The sequence below is a fragment of the Heptranchias perlo genome, chromosome 11 (assembly GCF_035084215.1).
Source record: "Heptranchias perlo isolate sHepPer1 chromosome 11, sHepPer1.hap1, whole genome shotgun sequence".
Taxonomy (NCBI): domain Eukaryota; kingdom Metazoa; phylum Chordata; class Chondrichthyes; order Hexanchiformes; family Hexanchidae; genus Heptranchias; species Heptranchias perlo.
The window spans coordinates 20,342,162-20,366,504 of NC_090335.1; the positions used below are offsets into that span (position 1 = coordinate 20,342,162).

General features: G+C 42.6%; 1 protein-coding gene across 3 annotated transcripts in view; it reads right to left on the reverse strand.

The window, feature by feature from the left end:
• The window catches only part of LOC137326903 (uncharacterized), a 134,170-nt gene that overhangs the window by 78,384 nt on the left and 31,443 nt on the right, over window positions 1-24,343 (reverse strand). For all 3 annotated transcript variants that reach the window (XM_067992288.1, XM_067992289.1, XM_067992287.1), the window contains 4 exons: window positions 22,910-23,160; window positions 10,549-10,635; window positions 9,057-9,131; window positions 3,338-3,439 (listed from right to left, as the gene is read on the reverse strand). In XM_067992288.1, coding sequence (XP_067848389.1) covers window positions 3,338-3,439; window positions 9,057-9,131; window positions 10,549-10,635; window positions 22,910-23,160 — 515 coding nt within the window. The remainder of the gene's footprint in view (window positions 1-3,337; window positions 3,440-9,056; window positions 9,132-10,548; window positions 10,636-22,909; window positions 23,161-24,343) is intronic.

Genomic DNA, 24,343 nt, shown 5'->3' on the forward strand with positions numbered 1-24,343 from the left:
GCAAGGGGCCATCCTTCTGTGAAGACCAGCACCAGGATGAAAGTGGCAGAAAGGGTGAATGCAATGTCGTGCTGTCCACAGAACCTGGGAGTAGGTCATGAAGAAATCTGCTGATCTAAAAACGGTTGCCGAGGTAACTGCTAGTCCCGTTTAGCTTCCTTTCAAACTATTGCTGTACAGTGCATTCTAACAGCATATCATTGTAAGCTTGCTGCTGTATCATAGAGGGACAATGAAAAGCAATCTGACAATTGCTCATATACTTTCCAGAGCAATACACATTGCCAGTAGGACAAGGCGCTTGCCCTGTGACCCATTAAATGAGGGAAACAACAAAAAAGATGCCTTACAAATACTGGCATGTTCAGATTTGGGTGTCCTCCTTCAAGAAACACAGAAAGTTAGCATGCAGGTACAGCAAGCAATTAGGAAGGCAAATGGCATGTTGGTCTTTATTGCAAGGGGGTTGGAGTCCAAGAGTAAGGAAGTCTTGCTTCAATTGTAAAGGCTTTGGTGAGTCCACACCTGGAGTACCTTGTACAGTTTTGGTTTCCTTATCTAAGGAAGGATATACTTGCCTTGGAGGCAGTGCAACAAAGGTTCACTAGATCGATTCCTGGGAGAGATTAGCTAGAATGGGCCTATAATCTCTGGAGTTTAGAAGAATGAGAGGTAATCTCATCGAAACATACAAGATTCAGAGGGGGCATGACAGGGTAGATGCCGAGAGGTTGTTTCTCCTGGCTGGCGAGTCTAGAACTAGGGGGCATAGTCTCAGGATAAGGGGTCGGCCATTTAAGACTGAGATGAGGAGGAATTTCTTCATCAGAGGGTTGTGAATTTTTGGAATTCTCTACCCCAGAGGGCTGTGGATGCTGAGTCGTTGATTATATTCAAGGCTGAGATAGATAGATTTTTGGACTCGAGGAATCAAGGGATATGGGGATCGGGCAGGAAAATGGACTTGAGACCAAAGATCAGCCACGATCTTAACGAATGGTGGAGTAGGCTCGAGGGGCCGTATGGCTTACTCCTGCTCCTTAGCTGGCCTGGACACTTGGGTCAAAAGTTTTCTTTCATAATCCTGAAATAACACATCTCCGTTCTACGTGCTTGCAGGAAAGGGCCGCACATAACCAGTGGCAGTACCTCCAGACATGACGGGATTCACCAAAGCTGCAATCATGACTCCTTATAGAGAGGGTCTTGGAGAATCTGGGCGTAGAGTCAGTAGAGGGAGTGGGGAAGGGTGACATTGATGGCTTCTCCAAATTCATAGTTACTATCATCCTTTACCATTCATTCTTTATCTCCTTATTCACTCACTCATTCATTCCCTCACACACAGACATACTGCAGCATATTACAATATAATGTCTTGCTATGCTCTGGTTCATTCTAAAACTTTTCCTGCTGCTCCAGGTTCCCAACATTTGGGTTGTGGTTCCCAATGACAAGGCTCAACCAAGCACCCTGCGACACTCATTCTTATATTACCAAGTACCAGCACAGATGTATCCACTCTGGGGATGGGGGCGTCAGTTATTGAGTTGCCTGAGTGTGCACTGGTAAAGCACAGTGTATTGGTGAGGAGCAGCAAGTGCAGTGCAATGCAATTGCAAAAGCCACAACCTGCGGGCTAGAGGACTAGCTTGAGAACTTCTCCAGCTGCCGAGCTCAAGGATTTGGACCTCACAGGGCCTGCCTACAAACGTAGTTTGGTAGCTCATCATCAACAGTCCACGGAATCATTTCAGAGTGTACCAAGCAGCCTGCATTGTTTGGAGGGGGGTTGCCTGAATTTACAGGGAACTCGGAGGCCTAAAGAGCCTAACGCAGCACTTGTACGCAGGCTTCCAGCCTTTTTGCTCTCATTGTCCACTTTGGAGCAGGGTGAGCACCTCAGGTACACTGGAGATCTCAAGCCTCTGTGGCCAATTTCCAGGGATCAAGTGGCCGGTGCACTGAAGGTACTGGGCACCTGACATCAGGCGCAATCGGGAAATTGCGCTGGATAGGTTACATTTAAAGTTTTCATTAAAATTCATTTGCATAAACATAAACATAAAATCTTCAATCAGGCAGCGTAGTAGAACGTAATCGTTTCTTTCTTTTTCTTTCCACTAAAAAGTATTCCTTAATGTATTGAAGAGTGGTAACCTGGTGCAGTTTTATTACCACAGCTGAAAATGGGTTTATCAGCAAAAGTACGCATTTTTAATAAGTGTCCCGTTCTCCACCTGTGACCTGATTTAAAATCTCTGAAAATGACTTTAAAAAACTAAACCATTTAATAGTTTCATTGGTGCACACTTGTCAATTTCTTAGTAAATTAAGTATTTTTTGATATGAAAAAACTTTTTAAATGTGCCTACTAGTGCCTCTGCTCCTAAGAGAATGAGTACAATTGAAGAGCCTTCCCGAACCAGCGCAATCAGCGGAATCTCACAATTTCAATCTGGGGCCGTGGCCAATTTCGTGGGCAGGACCTGATCCAGGCAAATTGAATCTTGAACCAGCGCAAGAGATTGCCGATAACATGAATGTAAGTGGTTTTGGGCGTAACTCACTTACGTATAAAATTCTCTGCTCTTTTGTGCTGGTTCGGACGATTCCACCCGGGTTACGCTGATATAACTAGTGGAAACAAGTAGAAATTCAACTCCCATATTATTAACCCTATGGCAATATGAAGAACAAAGTAAGAAGTATGCATGACAGACATTGGACATGTTGATAAACGCTGAAATCCAAGTATAATTCTTACGGCGCTTTTACACTGTTAGTGTACAGCCAACTGGAGACCCTCAGGTTTCCCTCCATCACCTGCACTCCATTGAGTTAACAAGCACGGGTTCCAAGAAGCAACAGCATCATAGACACACAATGAATGGGTACATGCTTCTCCGTCAGACTAAGGCCAGCAGTTTTAGTTCCATAAACGCAAAAGGGTTCACTCTCGATCTCTGCAATACACAGCGGAGCCTGGTGTTGCTACAGACACTGAATCTAATCATAAAAGGGGGACACAGCAGTGTATGGAGGTCAAATCCGGATCCAGTTAATAAGCACAAAGTAAACATGCCTTCAGTTTCAAAACAACAAAGCACTATAAACAAAGAATTACATAGAATTTACAGCACAGAAACAGACCATTCAGCCCATCTGGTCTATGCCAGTATTTATGCTCCACACGAGCCTCCCCCCTCCCTACTTCATTTAACCCCATCAGCATAACATTCTATTCCTTTTTCCCTCATTAACTTAGCTAGCTTCCCCTAAATGCATCAGGGTGCTGAAACAGGACAATAGTACTAATAATACCAGGTATACATACTTGCTTAGCAAAATATTTTGTTTTCCCTTGATGTAGATCAGACACTTTCCTCTGAATCACTTCCACTTTTTTGTCCAGTCTGCGGATGGCAGAATATATAACCTACAGAGATAATAAAAATGGTTGAAAAACAGTAGAGGTGTCACAAAGCAGAAAACTGTCAAAATTATAATTATGGCAAAGGGCTTTTTTTTAAGGAACAAATCTAGCATTTTGAGGTAAAGTTGCCTCTTAGTGTTGGCTCCACTTCTTGCTGCTGGTAAAACGGTTGCTGCATGTCAACAGCTGTCCCTCCCAAACTCTATTTGCAAATTTTTATAAAGGTTGCATTGTACTTCATTTTTTTTTGCCCATAGCTATCCAAATGGGATTGACGCAAAAGCGACACAACAGAACCAGGATTATATTGAGAATGGCCTCAGCTGCCGTTTAGAGTCAGACTCCCCAATTTTTCAATAAGATCAGAATTGGCAGCGTAAAGAGATAAAAAGAAAAATGACGAATGTTTGAAATGCCGAATTAAAGCAGAAAATACATAGGCCAGTCAGCAACTGAAATAGAAAGCTGGGTTAATATCTAGATGCAAAACTTCATTGGAAATCAGTTGAAGGATCACGTTAATCTATTTCTCGATCATGCTCATCGACCCGTATTATATTTCCAGCATTTTTTTGTTTTTACTTCATGAAACCATCAAGACTACCCTGGTAGCTCCAGAGAAACAGTACTGGGCACTCCCTCAGAGGCTCATAAGACTGAATGTTACTCTTGATCGGTACAGAAACTTACCTACTCAGTCAGCAGCAACAACTTGCATTTATACCACACCTATTACATAGAAAAAATTTACCCAGCTGCTTCAAAGAGTCATGAGGAAAACTGGGCACCCAGCCAAAGAACTGGAATTTGGTCAAAGAAATGGGTCTTAAGTCAGGAAAGGGAGGTGGAGAGTTGTAGGGGTTTAGGGAGGAAATTCCAGTGCGTGGGGCCTAGGCGGCTGAAGGCACGGCCACCAATGGCAGGGTGGAGGGACAGCGGTTGTACAAAGAGGCTAGAGTCAGAGGACTGTAGGGCTGGAGGAGGGTACAGAGAAAGGGAGCGACATGACCATGAAGGGATTTAAACACAGGGATACGGCATTGGTGGACTGAGAGCCAATGTAGGTCAGAACCCTTAGATCAGGAAGGGAAAGATTGGCTAGAGTTCTTACAATCCTGCTGGACGTGACAAGATTCGACATGGCTGTGATCCTCCCTCAAACAAGTAGTCTGTCGACGCTCAGTGTCAAAGTTCACACACAAATAATGGCCATTTGGGTAAGGTGCTGGAGAGTAACCAATGGCTATTAGTCAATACCTTCAGGAGAGCAGGCCAGTGAGAAAATTGGCAAGAAAAACAATTTTTTTCTACTCTGCCCAAGCTCTTAATTTAACAACCTATACCAGCCATTTTTATGTTCTCTCTGAGTGAGAATGCTAGTTTAGGGATAGTCTCTATGGGTCGATTCCTGCTAGGAATTGGGTTGAAACAGTCCAAACTCATTTCCCTTATTAAACTGTCTGCTCCTAGCTTCGTGCGTTATCCATCGTATTCATCTCGGTTATACACTTCTATTTGGGAATGTATACTGAATAGCTTATTAACAAGGTGCTAAATCTCAATACCACAGAAATCCTCACGTGATGCCAGCGAGTGTTTATCCAGTCTTTATCCATCTAAACATCACATCACTTGATTAACATTAGGTAGCAATAATTTGTTTTGGCTACTTTACTGACTAACTTTCTTGTGCTCCTGAGTGATTCTATGGATTACAGCACAATGACACAGGAGGGCTTATTTTAACTTTTGGCGGTGGCAGAAAACAGGCAGTAGCTGATCGACTGCCCGTTGTACACCTCTCCCGATCATCAAGTCAAGCGGGATGTAAAGTTAACATCAGCCCTAGGATGTTTAATCAGTATTTTGTCAGCTGGATCACAACATCAGTTGACAAATTCTGGACACTTTAATAAATAGATGATAAAACTTGCCAATAACAAAAGACGGCTGCTTGCACTTATATAGTGTTGCCTAGCAATGCAAATTAATCACTAAACTAATAGATTTACTTTCTGGCAGATATTAATTGTTAGGCTTTCTGGCGTCATCTATAGAACAGATGTTGGGAGATTATAGAGCTGCCAATATTGCAGGATTTGCCACGGAATCTTTTAACAACTGACAAAATATTAACTGAATGTAAACAAGCTAAAACATCGGCCTTGAAATTAGCCTGACGGATAGCCAGTACAAACACGTACACACTTCTGAAGTTCCTCTCTGCTATTTTAGCAGAGGCTTTAACTCACTTACTTTAAGCATTAAGTATCCCGTACCTATTATCCCTCTGATTATAATTTCAATGCAATTTTTTTTGAAAGATTTATTTGCTTCAGATTTTCCTCAGATGAAAAGCATCACCTGGGCTGGAGAAACATCGGGCAGGGAGGACTGCATGCCTGTAATGAAACTGCCTGCCTGAGTTTAATGGACGGAAAATCGGGCTGCTCCGTTACAGATGTGTGATCCTCCCTGCCCAATTTTCCTCTACTGCGCCCATAGTTGATCTAATTGACAAAGGGAGGAGAATATTGATTCCACGTAAATGGGATTAATAAGCTCTATATATGTCATGTTGTCTCTACCATGTAACTACAGTCATTGTGCCTCAAATGGTAAGAAAAGTAGAGAACATGCAGTTTGCTGACAATTTTAGACAGTAAATCAGCCTCAGGCTTCAGCTGATGTTCATCAAATGTTTGAGTTTTATTCTACTGGTTACGAGGGGTGATTTGATCCGTGTGCACACTGCCGGCGGGAAGCCCAGTGCAATTCTGAAGTTCAGATGTGCGCTGCCCACGATTTTCTGATCATTAAAATTAACGGCCAGAAAATTGTGAATAGTACATGCCCAAATTTCTGATTATGTGCTGACACAGGCAAGGCTCCCCACCGACAGTGCTGATTTGTAAAATTACCCCTACTGTGTCATCTCACATAGAAATTTACAGGCTCAAACTCACCCTCATCTATTATCCTACTTATGTAATACAGAAAAGATCCTTTATTATCCTGTGTATTCTCATAATCCCAAAATTCCTACAGCAAAATGCTCAAATTGTTTCCCAGATATTTTCCTAAAAAGCTGAAGATATAAAATTTGCCTATATTATGAAAGTGTTCAATTGGGATGACTTTTGCAGATGGATGAGGCTTTAGTGCTCAGCTGATTCACCTACTTGCCTCCCGGTACTTGCCTCCCCACTCTCTCCCAGCTCCAGGTTCGGCCCCAACCCCTCTGAAATCTCTCTCAGACCCAGCAGCAGTCCAAGGCCCATGCCTTCACACTCCCTCCCAGCCTCAAAAGCAGACCCTGATTTTCCTTACCGAGCTACAGGCCCAATCCCAAATGCCAAATCTCTGGTCTCTGAATTTTCCAATTCAAAACCCAGGCATTCCTAAACCTCTGGATTCGATACTCCCTCCCAGTTCCAGCAGCAACCCTGGCTTCCACATTTCTCCCCAGCCTCACTGCCAGCCCCCAAGACCTGTTTCCGTGCTTCCTCCATCCTCAGCAGCAGCAGCCACAGGCCCTGGCCTCCAAGCATCCAATCACCCCACTCCTTCCGAGCTACATTGGTGGCCCCAGGTTCTGCACTCCACTGCTCCCTCCCAGCTCTAAGCTCTCAGTCCATTCTAGCCCTGACCCCAGCCTTCTGGTCTAATTTGACCAATCCCTACTAGCTGCAAGCACCCCACTCTTTCCTGGCCTGAGCCCTCTACCCTAATTCTCCTCTTCCCCCAGCGCCAGGCTTGGCCTTGTGTTCCCTCCATCATATCCAGTTACACATGAATCACTTCTGCAATTATTAGTGGGTTGCAGCCTCAAGTCTAGCTCCAGGACTTTGTGGGGGGTGTGAGGAAAAAAAGTGAGGCACATATAGAACACAAGATAGAGATATAAATAAAGGTGGGGAAAGAGTGTGGCCAACACACAGAGAGAGAAATACATAGATGGTCTGAGAAAGTGTGAGAGGCATGAGTGTCAGCACTATTGCCTCTGAGTCAGGAAGTCATGGGTTCAATTCCCACTCGAGACTTGAGCACAAAATTCTAGGCTGACATTCCAATGCAGCAGAGGGAGTGCTGCACTGTTGGATGAGACATTAAACGGAAACCCCTTCTGCCCTCCCAGGTGGGCATAAATGATCCCATGACACTATTTCAAAGAAGATTAGGGGAGTGCTCCCCGGTGTCCTAGCTAATATTTATCCCTCAACCAATATCACTAAAAAACAGATGATCTGGTCATTATCACATTCCTATTTGTGGGATCTTGCTGTGCGCAATTTGGCTGCCGCGTTTCCTACTTTACAACAGTGACTACATTTCAAAAGTACTTGATTGGCTGTAAAGCGCTTTGGAACGTCCGGAGATCAAAAGCTGCTATATATAAGTGCAAGTCTTTATTTATAGGGAGAGAGAGATATGAGGGGGGCTAATTTCCAATTTTGCCACTTGGGCAGTAATCTGGCGAAGCAATCACTCGCCCATTGTAGAATCCGCCTGATTTTCATCCCATTGATTTGAACGGGATGTAAACCGGACAGGTGCTGCAACAGGCCACTCATCCACTCTACCAGTTTACTGCCCAGGTGGCGAGATTGGAAATTAGCCCCATGGAGGGGAGAGAGACTGGAAGACAAACTAAAACACACTGAAAGGGAGCCAGAAATAAATAGAAAGCAATAGATCAGCAGAGACACGGTTACAGAAGAGGGAAAAGATTTCTTTCTAATTTTTTTGTCTGTAAACATCACAAGAGGTTAACTCGTACACATAAATGACCCAATATCAACTCCAGACTGCATAAACATAGTTCACCCTAACGATGTATGCAGCTGCTTTTTTTGACAGAATCACAGATCTCCTCCTTTAATTGGCACCCAAAGATTCCAACATTTGTGCTACTTAAAGTGCGGTTCTGTAACAGATAAGCACAAACCTGAACTCAAAATTCAACCTTTGAGTTATCCAAGCTTTTGTTTTGCTACTTAAACTGGTATTTGGCTTAAAAATAACAAAAACTAATTTCCAATGTGTGTTGACGACTGTTCTGAAAATAACTCAGCATGTCCAATTCAAAAAGGCACATGTGTGTCTATGACGTACCATGGGGAACGTAAAAAAGGATAATTAAATCGGTCAGGAAGAACAATCTAATTAGGAAGAGGGGTTTTTTTTTCCCCCCAAATGAACTGAAGAAAGCAAATTTTCCTCAACATGTGAAGATTTAGGTTTACAAATATGATGAGAGAGAGAGAGAGAGAGAGAGAGAGCTCAAGTCCCACCACGCTGATACTTGGGATTTTCTGCTGCCCCGCCATCTGTTGTAGCAAGGCCAGTAATGGAAAATGGGCAGCCGTTTCGTCCAACCGGAACTCTGCCCAGTTTGGGCTGTGGTAAAAGTTCCAGGGAGTGAGGAGCAGTGAGGTAGGAAGCACCCACCTCAAAAGGGAGCAGCTTTGTTTAGATATGCAGCTGGGTGCGTGGCCATCTAGCACAGCATTTGCTGATGTTCAGAGAAACAGGACGTCAATTTTGAAAGCAGCCACATGAAATCGCTGTTTAGGGAATCAGCAGTGGCAGGAGGTGATTTAAAGGGCCTTCTTCTTACCTGACAATAGTTGAGAATTTCCATCAGTGAGGACTGCTGACCTCCATTATCAGAGCTATCCGATATGTCACTAGCCTGATGATTAAAGGACAAATATATTAGCTTTTTTATAACGTCACTTTCTTCGGTATACATTTGAATTGAGGAAATGGCATATTATAAAGAAAAAGACTGCCATGCCAGAAATTAAGGGAAGGGAGAATCTAAAGAAGGTACTTTCTAGCTCACTACTACTAAAGGTAAATTCACCAATTCCACAGGGATCTATGTATGAAGGGAGTGTGTGTAGAAGATAGGGTTACAACAATCTCATGCCAGTTCTCCAACCCGTGCTCTCATTAGAAGTGCAGGATTGGTGAATTTATCCTTATATGTTACTATTGTGTCTCGATTAGACCTGCATCTTTTAAAGGAAAAATGGGTAAATATGTCAAGCCATAGATACAAGGCTGTGAGGAGACAACAGGGCAGTGGGATTAGTTTTGGATTGCTCTAGCAAAGAGATAGCATAGATACAATGGACTGGACGGCCTCCTTACAGGAGGAAAACATTTATTTATGTGGGAAAACAGGAGCACCGGGGACACAGGGATCAATTGCTGTGCCTGAACAGGTAGGCCTACGGCACACCTAATATTGAGTCTCGGGCCTCATTATCATCGAACTGGTGAGCTGCAGACACATAATGGGGGTTCCCCAGGTAGCTCACCAAAGAAGAGGCTTCGAAGATCAGGCCACTACATCGCCAGCAGCGACCCTCAGGTAAGTCACTAAAGGGACTGGGAGAGAGGGGCGACAGCAACTGGGGGCCGTGGCCAGCAGCAGCCTTTGTGGCTTCAATGTGGGGTCAGGAGGAACATTCCTGCCCTCCTGGCTCCATAGTCAGTTAAGTATATTTGAAAAACTTACCATTTTGGTGGTGGCCTGCAGCAGTGCCTTTAAGAACCACGTATTAGGAAAACCAGGCATTTGTGCAGCAGCCACTGGTTGCCTCAGGGAAAACTAATCTTGCAGAGGGGGCCTCAAACAGGAGTTAGGTCCCTAATTTGCATATGCAAAGGGCCCAATGTCTGTTTCAAGCGCGAGCCCTGGACGCCTATTCTTTTTCCTGCACCCAAATTTCAGGCGCGCACCTCCAGCTTGTAATTAGCGTGTACTTCCTGCCCGCCATATTGGAGGTTTAGGTGCCCGTTCAGCTCCTGATAAAATGGACATGCCACCATTGACTTTCTAGGCCCTACTGGTGTAATGCTCAACTGGCTTTCACCTGTCCTTCCATTAATCAGTTCAACCCCATGTGGCAGCAACAAGAGCTTGCATTTATATGCAATAGCATCTTTAATGCACCATCCCAAAGCACTTTACAGAGAAAAAGGTAAATAAGATAATTAAAGGACCAGACGTCGAGCCATGGAAGGAGAGTTAGGAGAGGTGACTGAAAGCATGGCCATGAGAAATGCTGCATTTGTTTCGTGCAAGATTACATGCTTACGTTGTCTGGCATTGCATCAGATTCCTCATCATAGTACTCTTCATAATCTTCATCATCTGATAGTCTGCTTACTGTAGCAGGTTTTACCTTAAAGGAACAGAAACATGAATAATGCCTTGAAATAATGCAAGCACTAAGTAGGTGCCAGGGAGTTTTGTTACCCTGCACTGAAAATTTTAAAATTTTGAACTGCAGTATTTCTGCAGACCTAAATAAATTACCTGTGCATTTCGTCAAGTAGTCAATGGTTATGCCCATGGCGATATTTGCAGACTATTTATGTAAAGATCCATGTTGTGTTGTATTGCTTTAAACAGAATTTTGGCACATTAATAAAACACAGATGATTAGTTTCATTTTATAAGCCAAAATCCAGTGCTAAGTTACACACCAGGCCACAAGCTGCCACATTGATTATGTTTCACTCAGAAGGCAGAGCAATGCTGATCCCTGCATTATCATTTGTAGGTAACAATAAATGTTACTCTTTAATGTGAACCCATTTCTGAGGGCACCCATCAAGGCAGAGCAGCCATTTTCTCCACTCAGAGACCCCTGGATCATGTACCTGAGGCAGTGCAGAATATTGCTTGTGGTAGCGTGTACAGTTACACCAAGAAGAAACATGACTGCGGCTCAGTGGAGACTCTCTAGCCAATTTTCCCTTTCCCCTGCAGGAGATGCACGGTCTCCACTTGGTGCCTCATGTGCCCGAGATTGGGAACTCAGTGAAGGGAGAGATTGAATCTGTGTGCCTCTGCTCCGTAGCACTGTGTGATGATCACAGCCCTGCCATGCCATCAATGTAGAAACATAGAAAATAGGAGCAGAAGTAGGCCGATGTGTGCTCACATTTAAAAATTTTGGAGAACTACTACATCAGGTTCTGATGCAGGGTACACGGTCAAGACATCACAACCTGTCTTTTCTCATTACAAATGCTGACTGACCTGCTAAGTATTTCTAGCATTTTCTGTTTTCATTTCAGATTTGCAGTTTTTCCTTTTTATGCATTACACTTGGTAGGGCTGACCTCTAAAAATGGAATTCTGCTGGACGTCAAAGCACCAACTGTAAATCCTGGGGCCTGCTTTACCACTGTACGGTTGCGTTGCCGCGTGGTGTCGGGATTGTGGAGGGTACAGATCCTGTATTAAGGAAAAGCTGCCACCTGTATTTTATTATCTTGAGGGGCTGTGCTCACCCTGACCACACTCCATGGTGGAGTGGAACAATTGTAAAAATAAAACTTACACTTGATCCCTAATTTTTTTTTAAAAAAAGATGTTTCTTGTACTTTCATCCCAGGAAAATAATTGGTTTCTGAATCTTTAACGTGTCACTTGAGTCCATTTAACTCCCAAACCCTTTATGAAATTCTGGGCCCCTGGAAACAGACTATTAGGGGACCTGAACCCCTGCCTCGCATTCCTGAGTCAAACAGGTAAAACACTCTCTCAAGACACCTCAATAGTATCAGTATGGGCATTAGGAACAGGAGTAGGCCATTCAGCCCCTCAAGCCTGTTCTGCCATTCAATTAGATCATGGCTGATCCGTAGCTTAACTCCATCTACCCGCCTTGGTTCCGTAATCCTTAAACCCTGCAAACAAAAATCTATCAATCTCAGTTGTGAAATTTTCAATTGACCCCCAGCCTCAACAGCGTTTGAGGAGAGTGTTCCAGATTTCCAGTACACTTTGCATGATGGAAGTGCTTTCTAGCATCACACCTGAACAACCTAGCTCTAATTTTAAAGTTATGCCCCTTCTTCTGGACTCCCCCACCAGAACAAATAGTTTCTCTCTGTGTACCCTATCAAATCCTTTAATCATCTTAAACACCTCAATTAGATCACCTCTACTATACTCAAGGGAATACAAGCCTAGACTATGCAACCTGTCCTCATAATGTAACCCTTTTAGCCCCAAGTAGCCCTGTTGTCAGCAGTCTAGTCAAGAATAAAATTCAGCCCTTACGTTGCTACTTATGTCAATTTCTTTTTTTTTTAAAAAGAGCATAAGGGTTTTTTTTTAGCCTACAAATTCTGATATTAGCAAATAATCCTTCCCCTGCTCTCTCAGTTTGACAATAAAAAAAATCTGGCACATGTACCAATATCAAATTATTTTGAGGAAATTTTCATCTGGGACTGTTTACTTGCTCCAGGGGATTTGGGTGTAATAGTCCTGTCAAATATCTCAACAAAATTCAACATCCTTGTGTCAGTGCCATGCAGCCTGAAGTTTGCAGCAGAGAAAAAGATCACTTAAGCATTTCTGAATAAAATATAATGTTGGAGTTGTACACAGCACGTCAGTCATTGTTATGGCAAAGCATATTCAACAGCGATCCAAGGCTAAAGAGTAATGTTGATGTCTAGTGAAACATGATGCTGTAATGAAAGGGACAATGTCTTCAAGAAACAATATTTGACAACCCATTTTATGTTTGAAGAGGGAGAACAGCCAGAAGAGCTGTGTATTATATACTTCAGAAATTGCAATTTTCTTGCTGAAGTCTCAAGAGTTTACATTTACACATATATATTTTACGAAGCCATTATACATTTTGATTACCTGGTGTTTGGGGTCATTGACAGACTAAGGTTTTTTGACACGGTTGTGCTTGTCCCAGAAGCAATATGATTTTAGGGATTGAAGCAATTTGTTCTTGCTCTCTGCTATTCAGCTCAATCATGCAGTGGGGGAAGGGGTTGGTCCTGCCTGCCAGTAATAGTTGGTTAGGATCCTTGTCTGTCTTTGGGAAACTGTTAATTCAACATGGCTTACATCATTGTCACAAACTTATATTTTTACAAACTTGATTAAACACAACTGTACTGTTGTGCCACATAATCAAACATGGAGAAGACCTGACCAAACAAAGCCAATTTGCAAATTTGAGCAACTTTTTATGCATTCAACATGTGCAGTATAAGGGACATTTTAAATAAGGTTAGGAAACGGTTGTGATTCATAGACATATTAAGATTCACTGTTATTCCCCATGCTGCAAACACAAGAGTTTCAGTACTTTTATGAAATCTCGACTTTTACAAATTACTCAATGATTAAATGGTCTTATACAGTTTGCAATAACAAATATGACTTAAATGGAAATTGCACTCTGCCCAATTTCCACTTAACTAATTTCCCAACTATTGTTGAGTGACCTGGCACAAGGCAAGACCTCTTCCAACACATTAGTTCATCTCCTGAGGCTTGCACACAGAAGCCGGGCCTGCTGAAGAATTAACACAAAAACAAAGTAGCAAATCACCAAGGGAGCATGTTAGAAGAGGCGAACAACAGGCAGCAACGTCAATGGTTTGGGTCCAATGCGGAAGGAGCAGGGTGAGATAAATGGGGATACAGGATTTATTCCTACTTATTAGGAGCATTGCTTAAAGACATCATATGCCGATTTTAATATATTACAGATAAATACAGGTGTATTAAGGAAAGAGAGACCAAGAAGCAAAGCACGTGCGGGAATACTCCAGAAACTGAATATACAGGACACATGGCCAGCTTGCAGCACTGATTTTAATTTTAAATGTTAAGTTGTTTCAGTATCAGTAAAGGACCCAATTCAGAATGACGAAAAACTACCTCTCCAACAAATTATGTTGACAATTTGAAATAAAACAAAAGTACTTAACTTCATCTTGGTTCCCAGTCCCGTGTGTTTAATTCTCTCTGTATAGCCTCTCCTCTCCCTATTTCAATAACCTTCTCCAGATCAACAATCCACCCTCAAACTCTCTCCATTCCTGACTTTGTCCTCTTGTACATGCCCTCCCCGCTTCCCCTCACCATTGGCAGGCATGCCGTCAGCCGTCTAAGTCCCACTCTCTGAAGTTCCCTAAACTCCTCTGACTCTCCACTTCCATCTCCTCCTTTAAATCTACCTTTGACCAAACTTTTTGTTCAGCCCGAGCAAGCAGCGGGTGGGGGAACGAGTCAGGGGTAAGTTTTTGCTGGGAGCCGATCAGGATGGCTTCAGTTGGAGGATGTTTTTGCTCATTCACAACTTGCTTTCAGACAACACAAAGGTGTTCTCAGAGAAGTGAGATAAGTGGCACATCAGCCCCAATGGCACTTAATACCTCAACAACTCTGTCATGCTAGCAACAGAGAATTCCAAGGAAATCAGACTGGTATTAATGAGCCGCACAGAGCATACCAGATTGTGGACTAATATAGAAACCAGATTGCTAAAAGAACTACTGAGCAGCCAACTTACATTAATACTGCAAGAAAAAAATCCAAGGGCCTACTTTACTAAATCGCAGTCCTGGCAGGGAGCTTTTCCCACTAGGAGGACATTATGGGAAGTTAGGGGCACCCTCCTCACAATTTTATGTCTATTTTAATGGGCAAAAAATCATGGGGCGCGTGCCTGTACTTTCCAAATTTTGATATCATTATGGAGATAATGGAAGCTAATCTGCAAAGCATCAACCATTTTCAGTGTCCTCGTCCCTCGGGACACTCCCTGTTGCCAGTTGTCTCAAAATGTGCGACAAAGGAATAAGTCTTGGCCCCTGTGGCTGTTGTGTGCATTGTTCCAAGTTAAGAAAGAATGAAAGAAAAGAACTTGCATTTACATAGCACCTTTCACAACCTCTGGACAATGAAATACTTTTGAAGTGTAATCATTGTTGTAATGTAGGGAAGTGTGACAGCTAATTTGCACAAAGCAAGGTCCCACAAATAGCAATGAGATAATGACCAAAAAATCTGTTTTTAAGTGATGTTGGTTGAGGGATAAATGTTGGTCAGGACACCAGGAGAACTCCCCTGCTACTCTTCAAATAGTGCCATGGGATCTTTTACATTCACTTGAGGCAAGACTTGGTTTAACATCTCATCCGTAAGGCATCATCTTCCACAGCACAGAACACCCTCAGTACTGCAGTGAAGTGTTAGCTTAGATTATGTACTCAAGTTTCTGAAGATGGACATGAAACCACAATCTTCTGACTCAGGCAAGAATGCAGACAACATCTGCCTTTTGTAGAAGACCTTGCAAATGAGATGACACGCTCAAGGGCTTTCTCTATAGTTAACTGTGTTATGGCTCTCAGTCCCTGGTTGTCCACCATCTCTGCTTCTACCTTGTTATTTTCATCTCCAGATGCTGTGATGGAGCCTTCTGAAGAATCAGCTATTGATTAGTAATTGGATGAATCAACTGTGCTTTGTCAGCCCATGCTCATCTCCCTCTCCCCCTGCCAGATTTGTTAATGGATCTAGGCACCATTCGATTAAGGCCCAAACCTGAAAATGGTTCAGACCTCCCAAAGCCAGCTTCAGGCTATTTGCAGGGCTGCACTGCCAACTTTGCACCCAATTGAGCAGATGTTGAAAACTGTCCTCTTGAACTCTGGAGGCCATTTTAGGAATTGCAATGCCCATGTACCAATAACTGTTTCCTCCAAAAACCTAGATTATTGGACTGTAAAATATTTTCTAAGCAAGAAATGTTAATATCTTTTGGATTGATTCAACCTTTATTGGGTCCATAGTATTTTTACTTTCAGTATCTTGTTGCTATTTTTGCTTGTGTAATTATCTAATAAATAAATCCGTTAATTCTAACCTGAACATAATGGTTTGACAGTGTGCCAATTACTACCTTCTGGATTAGACAGGAGAACGTGATAGACATCCCACAAGAACTCTGGTGCAAATTACTGGAGCTAATGGATAATTATTAGTGCAGTGACACACCGTTCCACTCACTGCACACATAAAATGGTGTAGGTTTCAATTCATAGGAGACACAATCTGTTTATGGAAACTGTTTCTCTGCTATGACAAGGTAAAATGTTGAAAGTCCAAATCAAAACTATAATCACAGCTGTTTTTCTTTTCAGTCTCTGCTGAGTTCTTGATGTATTTTGGCAAAATCTTACTGGAGTAAGTTAAAGGCAAAAAGAAAAATCTCTCACATTAAGCATGACATGGACTAATCACACGGACATCAAATGGAATTTTCTAGATCAATTAACAAAACCCCACTAGAAAAAAAATCAGAGCTAAGTACTTACTAGTTCCAGTAAACTTACACAGTAATTAACCTGAGATTTGCCCCCTTCTTTAAAGAAGCTGCCTGTTTAATTTAGGATTAAACAAACTTTTTGGACTAAATGTATCAACAGGAAGCTTACTCATCTTCCCACAGCAGAGATTTTTTCTCCCCCCCAACAACTTTATCAACACTTCCTTCTGAAAGTAAAAACATGGGTTACTTTGGTGCTACACTGGGCTGTTGGAATAACCTAGCTCTTATTCTGATAACCGATCTTATTCCAAAGTTTTGCAAATATTGGGGAGAGATCCAGTCAATACAATAGCTTTATAAAGACCTACCGTATGTAACAATAAAAACATTTTAACATCGAGGCCCCAAAGAATCTGGGGGCCAGATGGTACGTCCACCAGGAATGCAGCGGAGGGGCTGGGAAATCATCTGGGACCTGTATAGGCCAGATCCTGGCCCAGGCTGCCAATGAGTGCAGGAGCCTGGGTGGAGCAGCACCTCATCCACCGCAAACATGGCGCCTGATGTTATTGGGAGGGAATTTCCTCATCCCCAACTTCCCTACTGCCGAGCAACCTGGACGTTGGGATGAACCCAGCAGCTGTGCATGCTCAGTGGAGCACCTAAGGGTTCAGACCTGGGCCCCCTAATTTAAAAAAACACACTGCTCTGCCCTTGAAATCTGCTCCCTTCATTGAAGCAGAGTGGGCCCAAATAAATAAACGATCGTTCCTGTGGTCCCAGCTGCTGCACTAGCGGCTGGCCAGTGTCATGGCCTTCCTTGGCAGGTGCCTCAAATGACCAAACCCATTCCTCAATTCACACCACAGGCCCTGGTTTTAAACTAATTTTAATGAATATGCCTAAATCGCAGGCTTTAAAGGCGGCATTAGAGAACCAACAAGTAATTCAAACCTTTGCCTCCTTCTGCAAAAAGTAAGTTGATACTTAAATGATTTGCTATAGAAAAAAACATGAGGATATCCCTGACAAGAGAAAAACCACAGTAATGATTTTTGTTACTTAAACACTTGTAGCAATAAAAGTAAGCAAACACGTAAATGAGTTGACCTAGGTTCAGTCTCTGCTCTCTGCTGTGTTAGCTGATCTCAGCCAAGCAGCAGTGGAGTCTCAGCATTCCTGGTCTGGTTCGGGGGGGGGGGGGGGGGGGGGAAAGTGGCTGCTCCTGTGTCCTCCAGAAAAGTTGAGTGTACAAGCAACGAGTGCCCACCAAAATTCACGCCCCAGCTTCATACAGAATCACGGGCTGCAGGAGAGGAGGAGGAGGAGCAAAGGAGATGGAAAAGGGGTTTTAAAAAAAGCATGCTAGTTTTTTTGTTTAGAAATACTGATGACACGGGTGGGTATGTAGGCCAACTTTCCATACCGCCCATTTCTCAATCACCACCATAATATTATCGTCTCAAAACAGATAATGCTAAGAGTGCTCAGCAGGTCACTCAGCATCAAAGAGCAAAAACATGTTAACATTTTGCTAGCAGCCTCCATCAGAAATGATCAAGTGATCTCTCACAAAATATGAATCTATCTTTCTCTTTCAGATGCTGATTAACCTGCTGCACATGTGGTATCTTGTTTTTATTTCTGATTTCCTTAATTCACGTTTCTTTCATCGCTACAAATGTTGCAACCCTCTATGCAAACAATGTGAATTGAACACCTTTTCATATAGCAATGTAAATAAACATACACAAATTGATGTCAGAAACTGTTCGAACCCATTTAAGGTCAATTATTTCCGGTCATCCTGATAATAAGTACTCTGACTTTCTTTCCCCCTTGTGCCTCTGTCACCGTGGGAAATTTTTCTACTTTAAAGGCACTATATAAGTCCCAGTTTTTGTTGTTGTGGTAAACTGTGCAGGACATAAACATTGGCCTATGTCTCCTATTTCCTTCTCCTCCGCATTCTCCCATTCAGTTTCTATCAATGCCTCTTTTGTGATTCTGTTCACTTTGTCACTGTCAATAAACCATTACTCGAAGCTCTGTTTCCAGACATTGAGCTGCTTACCTTCTTCCTAATCCAATGTATTCATCCACAGACCCGACTTAGTTCTAATGAGATACACTTTGAAAAGGATTCAACTCATATTTTCATTCTCTTGACAAATTACATCAACCCTCAGTCACTGGATTACTTTTTAATCCTACACTGCTCGCTCCAGTAAGCATAAATTCCTGAGGAATTCTGGTTACAAGAAAGTTGAAGTCATGGTCAACAAGGCTTAAAAATGTAAAAATTAGAAGGACACAAAAAAGCTATGCTTTAAACCAACTGATTTATTAGACAATAATTGAACAATCTACAAGTTATCACCATCAAGGTTATTTGGATATGGTGTGTGTTCTTGCTGGACAGATAGGTGTCCTTTGTCTTCCTTGGATTGCAATGTCTGGTTCTTCGGGCCCAGTTAGTGCTGCAGTTGAAGGCCCTGCAACAGGTGTAACTTCCCCCATACAGGAGTCAGAAGAGTAGAAGCTCTGACAAGAGTCAGAAATCTGTCTAACAGACTCGTGGAGGGTGTACCTCATTCAACCATCATCTGCTGTTTTTTTTTAAAAATCAGCCATGCGCTTGAGCAAAGCTCGCTGAAGACAAAGCTCTTCCAGAATTTCTGACATTACTGTCTGCAATTGGTGCAGCTCCTTGAGTACTGGGCCAGATACCCAGGCAGCTTCTGAGGTCCCCTGGCAGAGGGAAATAATGCTCTGGATTCTGAAAAGAAAAAGGAAAATCACTGGTTATTTTCCCATTTTAGTGAATTATTGGTCTTCAAGATATTCTCTCTTAACTGGACATTTTACAAATCAGTCAACCAAAAAGAACCCAAATTGTTTTACAACAGGGCAGATCCAAATGGTGACGGCATTTATGTTTGTCAATTAACTGTCGTTTTGGATCTATGTGCAGTTTACCTGAGGAGAGGTTCTGGCTGTCCTGCTAGGATATAGAAGCATCTGCTTAGGCCCTTCTTTCAAGCAGAAGAAGTGTCAGGTATATCATTCTGCTCTGGTCTCCTTTGGTCTCAGTCGATGTCTGGAAGCTGGCAGGTATAGTGATCGGAGCTGTATAACCCTGGCTTTGTAGTTCTGAGAAACAAGAATACAAAATTCAAGCAGTTATTCAACAACCCTCAATTACTTCAAATTAATGGTTTTATAACATTTCCAGTATTCAGTAAGGATAATTCCATGATCTTGCACTCCCAGAGGGAAGCCACACTTGCTCAGGTTTCCCCACTGGAAGTGAGAGTCAGGGAATTACCCCTAGTAACACCAAAATTCATTTAAAACATAATTATCACCTAGGAAAAGTCCAAAGCACTTTTAGTAACCTTTATTAATTTCTCCAAACTAAGCAAACCACTAGAAATATTCATATACTTCTAATAATTAAATCTGATCCTGAAGGTATATGTCTAAATGTTTGTTAGTCCAATGACATTATAAAACAATAACCTGGTGACCAAACACATTGATGTACTAATGTGTCATCAAGTGGCAGCCCATGAGTTTTTGATTTACTATATGCATACACGCCAACCTAGAAAATTAACAAAAGCTGACCAACAGCTTCAGAAAAGCTGACATAGCCACCAAAAAGCTGATAACTGAAAAATGACCCTAAGCATATGATATATGAAAACAAACAATTACACTGTAAAGGCAGTGGGACACAGGTTGTAACTTAAGCTGTAGATACATCCTACTTTCCATTGGTCATATGGGAGAAGATAAAGTAGAAGTATATAAAAGACTGATAAAAGGACAAGTTTTGAAAGCATTTCTGGGAGAGGGAGTATGGTGAACATACCCCCATTGCAGAAAATTATGACTTTTAACACAATTTGGTTCCCTTTTCCAGTATTGTGGATTGTACAGTAAATCAGAGTTTCATTTTCTTATTTTTAAAAAATATTTTCTCTCCCATAACATGGCCTACCTCTGTCCCTACTTCAGCCCTCCCACATGCCTTGATCATTTCTAGATGTAACTACTCAAATGCTTTCCTAGCTGGCCTCAACATCCTACACCCTGAATAAACTCCAACTTGTCCAAAACTCTGTCACACGCATGCTGTCCCACACCAAGCCCTGCTCGCTCATCATTCTTGTCCTTGCCGAACTACAATGACCCCGTATCCCTCAATGCATTCAATTTAACATTCCCATTCTCCTCTTCAAATCCCTCCACAGTCTCACCTCACTCCATCTCTACAATCTTCCCCTGCCCTATACCCCCTCACCCCTGAACACTCCAATCCAGACTCCAGCCTTTTGTTCAAGCCTCTTAGTCCACAATTTGTTCCAGTGCCTTCCATTGCCTGGGTTCCACTGTCTGGAATTCCCTCTGTAAATCTCTCCACCTCTCACCTTAAGAAATCCTCCTTAAAACATATCTCTTCAATTGAGCTTTCAGTCACGCCTCCTAACCTCTCCATTCCTGATGTGGAATTTTCCTGGTGCCTATCCGTAAGTGCCTTGGGATGTTTTTTAATGTTAAAAATACTACATGAATGCAAGCAGTTGCAAAAAAAGGGACATTTGCTTTATTTTATTGAAAACCACTCCATGTCTCAATAGGGAATTACATACTTTTCATTACAGTTTAAAAGCTTTTTCCAGCAGCAGATAATCTACCGCGGGAGGAAAAAAGTTCTAATTAATTTTCTTTTTAAAATTGCTTAAGTAGGGGATTCGTCTCTGGTCTTAATAACCAAATGATCATTCCAGTCAGCACTGCAGGCAGCATATTTAGAACTGTACAGACTCCTGCCGCCCCTCCCCCTTCCACACAACTGCTGGGAGGCAGGAATATGAGTGACACGTGTGTTCCCATCAACCAGACCATCATTTCCCCAAAAGCTACCTCGACAGTCAGAGATGCACTTTGTTCCCTCTTTAGTGTGAGCACTTCCTTCCGCATTCCCTCCCTACAGTTTATGGACTCCTACCCCAGTCAATTCAGAGACATTCCACCTCTCCGTGCCCTCTTCCCTGTTCATGCTGGCACTCTCTCCACTTCCCTTATCCAGTTCAAGCTTCTCGGCGTTACTGCTGAGCTTTTACTTTTTGCTACTCCAAGTGACTGAACAACACTGCACACTGTGGACGGGAATTCCTGAGAAGGGGGAAGACCCTGGGAGCGTTGCTGATTCATGTTTCCGTATGCGGGCACGGGCCTAGAAATGCCTAATGTTCGCTGACTGTTGGCATGTATGCACATGGCAAAGAACTTGACGAGGCTGCTGGGGGAGGCATAGAGTGGCGGCAATTCATTTTGCCACAGAAATGGCTGGAAGATTTGAGGGGCTATTAGCCCAGGTCAAGTTTGTGCAACTTCTAAAGAAACATATAAAGTTCTGGAGGAGAATAGTGACAGGATGTAACAGTAAAACATTTATAAATAAACTACACCGAACAACACAACTGTTACAATAGTGCTACCCATAATGCAGTGTGGCATTTTAAGTATATGAAGCATACAAATACCTGATGGCTCCTGCTCCACTGATGTTGCAGATGCATCAGGAAGACGGTTGTCTTAGCTTGGAACCAAAGCAGCTACTGAGGGACGATTTCCCAGCATGTCATCCATCACCTACAGGTATAGGAAGGAAAAGGGGCCTCCGCCCTATCACCTAAGTCAGGCCTTCCACCGCGTGCGAATTTGAGAGAGGAATTGATGGATGCTCTGTGCCATCGGCGCCTCGTATGCTTGTGCTATCAGCAACAGTCTAGCTCCCCCACCACCCCCATCTCTTGAATCTGCCCCAGAGGAGACCAGTCTCTTCCTCTGACCAGCACTGTCGTCATGCTCTCAGCCATGTTCACATTCTGTTTTTAAAAAAACGATTGACTGAAGCGCTGGTGTCATTTCATTGTTTGATTGTTACTCTGATTTGTGGTGTGCGCTTCACTATGGCATAATATGACAGGTCTAGTTGCAAAATTACCTGGTTTTGATATCAACATCATGTGACATCCAAGAAACTGTGTGGTGTATAGTCAAAGGTCACAATCTGCCATGCTTATCTTTTAATGGAGTCAGTCGAAGTAAGTGATAAAACCACACACACCACCCATGAGGAAACCACCCGTAGTCCAAAATCAGTCACGCCTCAGCTGGTCAGTCAACATCCACAATGTGTTTAACACATTAAAAGACGTAAAAAGTGACTTTCAAACCATACAAATAGGATATGTGAAAATATGTACTAATATTAGGGTAAATTAAAAGAAATGTATGCAGATTTTGGTTCGTACAGATCTGTGCGATGACTTACCATAGTGTGCAGTCTCCTCTTTTTTAATCTCACTTCATTGTAGTTGACTGGTCTGCCCATCTGGCTGTTAGATGGAGCAAATGTTTTGCTTTTGCCTGATCGGAGCCCACACAGTTGATGAGTAATGATCCCAGCATGCCTATTGTCGGTGATAGGTTGCTCCTGGTAACCAGTGCTTTCAGGTTCCACATCAGATAGATTGGTTTCGGCAGTGCTGCATTCCCCAGGGTTATTGCTTCTGGTATTTTTCACTGCAACAACAACGACAGTCTTTGTTAATGTTTTAATTATAAAAATCTGCAACACTTTATATTATACAAATGTAACCTTCGGTTTCATTGATATGCAAAATATCACAGATCAAAATTAGTAAACTATTAAAATATGATTGTAGACCAACATAAAGTGCTTGGGATTTATATCAAGGGTAAATATAGCAAAGGTGACTGGAGATATAATTGTGTGGAAAGAAATTATTGGTACAGGAATTCCATCAAAAATATTGCAGTCTTAGATCATAACATTTAACACATTAAAAGTGTGTGCACTGTTTATTGCTCCCTCATTGGAGAAGGCAACCAGGGAGGTAAGCATTCTATATTGATAGTAATTTAGATGTAAAGATGTGAAACGCACAATGATTTAAGTGCTTTCTTGCTACTTTAGAGAAAGCCTCATTTGAAGGGCCACTCCATGGAACATTGTTTTAATGAAGAGACACAAAGTGGGCTCAACATCTGCTAGCTGACACTGATCTCAGTATAGTTAGTCTGTATACAAAACAACCATTCAATTTGCTCTATGCCTCAGCAACTGCAACCTGTTCCTCGGCTCTTCTCTTCCAAACTTTCCGCCTTCCTTTCCTAGCTCAACCTTAGCCTCTGCGTCAGCCCTTCAATCCACAGACTTTGATCGAGCTACCTTTGATCTTTTTGTTATCTCCATTTCTGTACACATACCCCGACCAGTCTCTAAGGCCCTCCACCTTTTCTTTGCACCACTAGAAAAAAAAACTATGCCTAACATACTCACCAGCGTCCTTCTCAACTCATAACTCACTCTCCTCTGGGGTGACACCTATGGTGATATTGGCACCTCCAGCAATCAGCTCAATGGCTGCCTTGACCCCACTTTCAATGCCCTCCTCTCCACAAGATCTCAAAATGGTCACCCATCCCCATTTCTCTCCCTGGTACAACAATCACCTCTATCATTGTAGCATGAGACTACCAGGATGGTAGAAGGCGAACTAGATGGACCCTGGTCTCTTTTCGTCTAGTAATTCTTATGTTCCTATGTCAAATTTGTGGTCCAGACACCAGAGCACAGGTAGCTTACGACTGCCTGGCTGTCCACTGCCCGACAGGATGGCATGATTATCTCTAGCACTGCTTCTCCCTCTTCTGGCCAAATCCTCATAGCTCCAGGGAAAGG